The following is a 7,796-nucleotide window of genomic DNA, read 5'->3' as shown; positions in this document are numbered from 1 at the left end:
AAGGCGAGCGGAACCAACTGCCCTCCGCCCCAACAGTGTGTACAACGCACTCGGTGCAGCTATTTCCACGTGGTCATCGTATGTTTCAGTTGCTCATTAGTGCACATGACGGATGAAAGGAGCCATAGTTTGTCTTTGGCCAGCGACTACAATGTTCCTTAGCTATTATGGGCTTTATAGTTTTTAACACTGCACTGTAATGTTGTGGTCTTGTGTGTTATAGCAGTGTTGGTTTTGCATCAACATATTTGAAACTTATTTAAGTGTGTCGTGCTCTGTTCTGTGGCTAACAGATTTGTATTTAATGTGCAACTTTATGGGATATAAAATAAATGACTTGTATAACTGTGCAAATTGGGGGTTGTTTAAATTGTAAATGTGATGAAGAAAAGACCTTCTCTGTACTTTAGTCCGGAGATGTATTTAATGCAGCTAAAGTACGGCAGAGGAAAATATTTTCTAAATAAACTTAATTTATAATTTAAAACGGCTATTGGTTTTGTTTTAAAGGAAGTATGGTTGTCTGATTGCTGTGCTTGAATCCAAAACTAGAAGAGTGACCAGAAGTGGTTTTCTATCGTGCATGGTTTTCAGTCTTGTCAATCCGTCATGTCCACGCAGATCGAGGTCTGCCGTGAATCTAGAGAAGAAGAACAAAAATATAGTCAAGGGGAATCAAACTGAAGAATCAGCGCCATCTATTGTGAAACACGTCAATGCAAGTTCCTGTTTCAGAATGGGTACACAGTGTATTGCTTGGTCGTTGGCACATGTTAACGTGTGGCATGTAAACATGGTTCTGTGTCATGTACCTTCTCCTGGAAGCCCAGCCTGCTCAACCTCTCCGTCTCCCTTCTCAACTCGTCATCCTGGACACGAAGAGCCTCCCGCTCCTCCTCTTCCTCCTCCCTTCTGCGCCGCTCCTCCTCCGATTGGCATCGCCGTTGTTCCTCCACCTAACACACATACACACACACACACACACGTTAACACTAACTTAAATCGGTACAGGACAGAAGATGTCAATACACATGATATGTGTGTAGTAAAAATGTACAAAAATAAGTGTCACCATGGTGTCCTCATAAAGCGATGCCACGTTGGGATAGGACTCAGGACACCCACCTGTGTGTCCAGCTCCTGCACGCGTGCAGTCCTGTGCTCCTCCTGGCGCTCCTTCTCCTGCCGTCGGGTCTCGCCCTCCGCCTCAAGCTCCTGCAGCAGCTCCTCCCTCTTGCGCAGAGACTCCTCCTGCTCCTCGCGGTTACCGCGCATCTTGGCCTCGATCTGCTGCCGCCTCCCTTCCAGAACCTTCCACAGCCAATCAGGGATCAGAGACCGTTTAACAGGCCAGTCAACTGTCACATACAGAGATTTATTTTATAGGTGCAGATATACATGTATAAACCTGTTAAACTGTACAGGATATTACAAAGTAATACCCTGTACAGTTGTACCTGTACCTCGCGCATGAGTCGCTCACGTGCTTTCCTCTCCTTCTCCCACTCGGCCTCACGTTTCTCCCAGACGCTCTGGGCCTCCTCTCTGCAAGAAGACGGACAGAGAGATCCTCATTCAAACACAGAACTTTATGTTTAAAAACCTTAAGAGATTTTACAGGCTGGGGTTTCCCGGAGAAGGGGTCCACACATACGCAAAACACATTCTGTAACCATAATCGTGACTAACCTGTAGATAATCTAATACGAACAGTAACGTTATATGTATTTAACCTGTAGATTATGTAATCCTAACCTGTAAATAATGTAATCCTGACAGTAATATGTAACTAACCAGTAGATAATGTAATCCTAACAGTAATATGTCACTTACCTGTAGATAATGTAATCCTAACAGTAATATGTAACTAACCTGTAGATAATGTAATCCTAACAGTAATATGTAACTAACCTGTAGATAATATAATCATAACAGTAATATGTAACTAACCTGTAGATAATAGAATCCTAAGAATAATTGGTTATTGACCTTTAGATAATGTAATCCTGACAGTAATATGTAACTAACCTGTAGATAATGTAATCCATTCAGTAATATGTAACTGACCTGTACAGGAGGGTGAACTGCGCCTCCCTCTCCCGCTCCAGCTGGAGCTGTTCCTCGATGACCCTCTTCATCCACACGGCGTCGGCCGCCGCTCGCTCCCGCCGCACGCTCTGCAGCTTCCTGTCCTCCTGCTCCCCCTCCAGTAGCGCCGCCAGGATCCTGCGATCAGCCTCCTACACACACAGACACAGAGAGACAGACAGACAGACAGACAGACAGACAGACACCTTAGGAGGACAAATGAACTTTTGGTATGATGCCACGGTGTGAATCACAGTAGTATAGTATCATATTAAATTAAGCTAAATTCATGGATGAACCGTAGCCTCCATTGATGTGCCCTGTATGACAGTATGAACTCACCAGCTCCTCCTGTACCTGCTGGGCTCTCCTCTTCAGCTGGGCTCGGTATTGGCGGACCAGAAAACGTCTGAAGGAAATGTGAAGATGTAATGCAAAAAAAGCATTCCATGGACACTCAGATGGTGAACCCTCTCCATCACAACGTTCCCTTCTGGCCTCGCTTCCTGAACCTCCGCAGGTTGCCCTCATCCACTACTGACCCACTACATAGCCAACATAAAGGTTGGAATCATCTGTCTGGTCTCACCCCATCTCTGATTTCTTCCTCTTCTCTTCTGCTCTCCTCCTGTCCTCCTCCAGTATCTCCAGCGCCCCCTGCTGTGCCAGCAGAGCGTCCTGTTCCTTCTGCAGTCGACTGGCCTGGAGCACACAGCACATTCACTCTATATAAACACACCTGTAATATAACAACGTTGCCCCACACATTCTATATAAACACACCTGTAGGATCAATAGGTCGATTAGTGAAGCTCCAATTTGATGCTCCGTTTTCCCCTCGACGCATACCTCATTCAATATCCACAAAAATAATCTGCCGGACCACGTCGGGAAGTCTTAAAGGTTTATTTGTCAAACGCAAAATACAAAAATCCTTTCCCACAAGATGAGGTTATGATTAGTGGTGAGAGATAGAGAGAGAGCGAGAGAGTGAGAGAGGTCAAGAAACTGTGTGGCTCCACGCTTGTTATCCTGTCTGTCACAGTTTACACAATTAATTTCCTTTCACAGTTGAATATAAAATAACTTAATGTGCGCATACACCCAAAATATTGCAAGTGAATTTCAAAATAAAATTCTATATATCGAAATTAATACAATTGACTATTAAATTATTTCACTTATGAAAATCCAAACATCATCATAAAATATGAACTTAAATAAAGTAAATAGGCATTTAGGCTCCTACAACACCTGTAGTATAACAACTCTACACAACACATTCTATATAAACAAACCTGTAGTATAACAAACCTGCACGACACATTCAGTTTAAATAAACACCTCTAATATAACAACCCTTAACACATGGACCATTAACTTAATATAAACACCTCTAATATAACAACCCTTAACACATGGACCATTAACTTAATATAAACACCTCTAATATAACAACCCTTAACACATGGACCATTAACTTAATATAAACACCTCTAATATAACAACCCTTAACACATGGACCATTAACTTAATATAAACACCTCTAATATAACAACCATTAACACATGGACCATTAACTTTATATATACACCTCCTATAGAACAACTCTAAACACATGGAATGTTAACTTTATATATACACCTCCTATAAAGTAAATGTAGAGATCCTGTGTGTGTGTGTGTGTGCGTGTGTGTGCATGCGTACCTCGGCCTCACGGAGCTTCAGCTCCTCCATCTGTTGACGGAGCTCTGCCGCCCTGGCCTGCTCCTCCTCTCTTCTCCTCTGCTCCTCCTGCTGGGTCCTCTCCAGGGCTAGGCGCCGGCTCTCCTCAAACTGGTTCTCGTAGCGCCTCTTTTCCTCCTTTTCTTCCTGCTCGCGCTGAAGGGAAGGAGGGGAGAGAGAGAGGGAATGGTATTGGTTGATTGAGGTAACATTACGTGTAACTACAACAAAGAAACAAACATGCTAAAACATCATTGACTTTCTGATATTTGAACTACAAACCTCTTTTTTCTCACACAGCTGCTCCTGCCAGCGGCTGACGACATGGTCTTTATGGAGCTCAGATTCCACCTGTGGACAGATTGTCAACACTTCCTCACCAGGACTTTTGTGTTGGAGTTGCGACATTAATATACAGATTAATATTATCGTACCTTTCTCAGCTCTGGATTGTTCTTCCTCCACGTTTCCTTCAGAAGCTCCTGTGCAAGCTAGTGGGGCAATATTCACATGAAAAATTATCAGAATCATGCCATACTTTTCCTACATATCCATCCAATTCTTAAGTATGAATACTCATTATGAGAACCATCAATTCAATTATAAGCTGGGTAGCTCAGTCATAAATAGTAACTTATTAGTAACACACAACATCAAAACTTACTTACACAGGTTCTATGTGCTAAACTGAAAAGCAATACAACGCATTTCTGAAATGTATCATTTAAAATGCCCAGATGTAGGATCAGTCTTTAACTGTGTTTGATGAGATTGATACGCAACACGATGGATCAATAATAAAGTTTCCTGTTTTAATTTACATCCTGGGGTTGATTGCAACAATTAAAACCACCTAACATGCACAGCTTGATCAGATACTTAGTTTTCAAAGTTTAGAACTCTCCTTTGATTTAATTATCGCCTGGCCTGCAAGGTCCGGCGCTGGCTTTAGCACAGCCACCGGCTGACCAGCGCCCTGCTGATTGAGATCACGGTGGAGTGCGCTACCTTCCTCCTCCTGTCCTCCCTGGCAGAGCGGAGCGCGTCGGTCTTCTGCACCAGCTGAGCATGCAGGGATCTCCGGTCGGGCTGCAGCCCCCGCAGCTCCTCCTCCAGGCATGTGCGCTCCTCCTCCAGCATGACCGTGAGACACCGGCGACGTTCCTCCAGGCGTAGCCGGCGCGCCTCCTTCTCTCGCTCTCCGTGGTACGCAGACATGCTTAGGGGGTTAGGGCAAGAGTGTTCAATTCAATTTGGATGTCCATGTTTTCAATTCAGTTTATTGTTGTGTTTAGTGAAGGCTATGGAGCTACGTATAAATATAGGTAATAATTGCACAATGTGCATCAGGATGCATAAATTCGTCCTATGCCCATTAATAAGAGAAGGCATGCCTTGTTTACAGCCATTTAAAATGGGTCGTAGGGTAACGTTAGTAGTTAAGTCAGGGTCGTCCAGAAAGCTAGCTACGCCCCTGTATTGACGCATGGATTTCAGAATTGCCTGACCACCATGTGGATTATACAGCTGTTTGTTTGTGTAGCACATGCTGGGGTTGTGTGTGTTACCTCTGTTGGTAGGAATGGCGGGAGCTCCAGGCTGCCTGTTTGCGGCCGTGGACGTTCTGCTCTTTGAAGTACTGAGAGTGCAGCTCCCACTGTTGGCGCAAACGGGCCTCCTGTTCCCGCTGCCGAGCCATCTGTCTCTCCAGCACACGGGCACGGCTGGGTGCGTGTGCACACAGGGTTGGTAGAGCCATTTGGCCCTGAATATACTGCGGGGGGAGGAGGCATAACGGAGCTAAGTATTTTCGGATTCATTCCCTCCACTCAAAATAATAAACATCGGATGGATAATACATGCGGCCGTTATTAAAAAGACCAAAAGAGTTAGTGGTTACATATGAGACAAATAAAATAAGGTTGGCTATACATACTTAAAATGAGAGGAATAGATATCCTTACCCTTCTAAAGTAAGATCTTAATGAGGCAGACGTTACACACAAAAGCGCGCATGATCTACAACGATAATAGACAACCGCCTTTCTTCCTGTGTTTCATAGTAACCACATCACTTCCTAGTTACGCTTACGCTACGGGGCGCAGTGAGGATCAAAACATCCACTATACATTTCCTATAAGTAAATATGGATATATTTATGTTTCTAAATGGCTCTGAGCAGCAGGTATGGAAGCAGATTTTTGGAAGTAAATCACTGCCATAATGATTTGAGTTGCAAAGCTATTTTATTTTGTGTATTGACATGTAAACACAGGTACAGGTTTGGTAAAGATACAATCATTCAAGTTGCATATTTTTGAAACACGATATTCATTACTCATATTCAAGTGGTCAAATACACACCAGAAATATCAAGCCATAGAAATTCACGCTGAAGTGCAAAGGCGCGTTCGCTCACCTGGTAATAACGAGACGGCTCGCCAGTGATGACGCTCACGCTTAAGCATGTTCCCGACAGCGACCGTTCAAGTTTGCATGCCTCTATTTCCTTGATGCCTATCACCTACTATCCTTTTGCTTTTATTTATGAGAAGCACATACAGTATTGCCACTGTATGGAAGGCAACACTTCCCCTCATCTAGAGCTGGTTTACCAGTACACACATTTAAAAATGAGCAAAGTCATGCCAACAGACATTACAACGTCAACCAATAGTAAAGTTTGTGATATGATGGTTGATAATTTTATATTGAGTAAAACGTTCATGTTCCGCAATGTTCATGCGCGTCACTAGTAAACCATACGTCACCAACTGGGCGACTGTTATCAAAATTTGGCCAGAGTTGCCGAAAGGAAGTAGAATCATAACAGCGTCGTTCACGCGAACTTTCCGACGTCGCGAAAAGAATTTCCCCACAATTTTCAGCGATGTGAACGCTACTGGTATAAGAAAATTTGTGATGGCCTTGCTGCTGCAAACTTTCTAAGTAAACAGACTTCCCAGTTCATACACTTGTCTCCTTCATATATATATATATATATATATATGAATTGCATGTTTAATGAATAAATATTTTATGTATTATAATATACACTTTCCAAAATAAAAGCGCTACATGAGGACAAAGATATATAGACTGTCTATGTATCATGAAATAGATATTTTCTTCATATCAAAACTTTTTTGATGCGCAATATCATCAGATGATAATTTTCCTATACTTCAATTATTTAATAATCACATTAAGATGGTGACCAAACAGTAGGGTCAGGGTATTTTACACATTTTAATTTTTTTAAATAAGTGGCTGGGACCGTGTGTATTAAGTGGCACATCCAACAATGTGATACCAGTAACCGTGACAACATAATAGCCATAGTTAGGCCTGAAATCTGCTATAGGTAAGAATTGATAGCAGAAAAGATTAGGGGAGAGTACTATTTTGAAATGAAACAACCACAAAATGCTCTTTGCTCTCTCCCAACCTACGTTTCTCCACCATTGAGATGATAACATACATGTGTATGTGACTGACAAGCAAGATGGATTCCCTGACCAGTCTAGGGAAGAGATTAGTGTAGGGTGGTATTATGGCATATAAGGATATTTAGAAATCACGAAGGAATATTTTTCAATACCACAAAGAAAGACAGACTTTCTATTAAACTTTTTTCCAAACATCTTTCAAGAGTACAAATAGGAACAGATTTGTACTCAGGGACACAGATTTTTGCTGGACAATTTCATACATGCTACAAAAACATCCATCACCAGCAGCTCTGCAGCAGCTCTCCCACCTGACTGATTATTTTCTGTGATTGGTTTTGAAAACTGTTATTACATCTCAACAATTGTGTGTTGAGTCAAAACTAGAAAAACTAGATTTATTTCGGCTTCAATAATAAACGTCACCTCATCCACGTTGACTGATATCATGAATTACCATCTGCCAGTTTGACACCGTGATGGAGGTACTGTAAATGACAGCTGGTCAGACAGACTGCAGGAAGTTTAAATTT

General features: G+C 42.4%; 1 protein-coding gene across 2 annotated transcripts; it reads right to left on the bottom strand.

Annotated features, from left to right (window-relative positions):
* Nucleotides 1–502: 502 nt before the first annotated feature.
* tchp (trichoplein, keratin filament binding) lies at nucleotides 503–6,320 on the bottom strand. 2 transcript variants are annotated; one of them, XM_079750961.1, is made up of 13 exons: nucleotides 6,234–6,320; nucleotides 5,382–5,587; nucleotides 4,822–5,032; nucleotides 4,248–4,304; nucleotides 4,096–4,164; nucleotides 3,796–3,969; nucleotides 2,678–2,790; nucleotides 2,431–2,497; nucleotides 2,068–2,240; nucleotides 1,464–1,545; nucleotides 1,126–1,311; nucleotides 813–956; nucleotides 503–640 (listed from the first exon to the last, which is right to left on the bottom strand). In XM_079750961.1, the coding sequence occupies exons 2-13, from the start codon at nucleotides 5,570–5,572 to the stop codon at nucleotides 608–610; spliced, it is 1,500 nt and encodes a 499-aa protein (XP_079607087.1). In that variant the 5' UTR covers nucleotides 5,573–5,587; nucleotides 6,234–6,320; the 3' UTR covers nucleotides 503–607. The 2 variants fall into 2 exon arrangements, with proteins under 2 accessions (XP_079607087.1, XP_079607086.1); XM_079750960.1 differs by lacking the exon at nucleotides 6,234–6,320 and adding an exon at nucleotides 5,778–5,884.
* Nucleotides 6,321–7,796: the final 1,476 nt, after the last annotated feature.

This window comes from Pollachius pollachius, assembly GCF_949987615.1.
Source record: "Pollachius pollachius genome assembly, chromosome: 1".
Lineage (NCBI taxonomy): Eukaryota > Metazoa > Chordata > Actinopteri > Gadiformes > Gadidae > Pollachius > Pollachius pollachius.
This window is presented reverse-complemented; position numbering and strand designations above follow the sequence as displayed.

What these genes read in the sequence shown, in the direction of transcription:
- tchp (XM_079750961.1), bottom strand. Translation starts at nt 5,572, where the DNA reads ATGGCTCTACCAACCCTGTGTGCACACGCACCCAGCCGTGCCCGTGTG. An exon ending in AGCTGTGTGAGAAAAAAGAG is followed by an intron (nt 3,970 to 4,095) that starts GTTTGTAGTTCA and finishes CCTTCCCTTCAG; the next exon opens with CGCGAGCAGGAAGAAAAGGA. An exon ending in AGGAAGAAATCAGAGATGGG is followed by an intron (nt 2,498 to 2,677) that starts GTGAGACCAGAC and finishes CATTTCCTTCAG; the next exon opens with ACGTTTTCTGGTCCGCCAAT.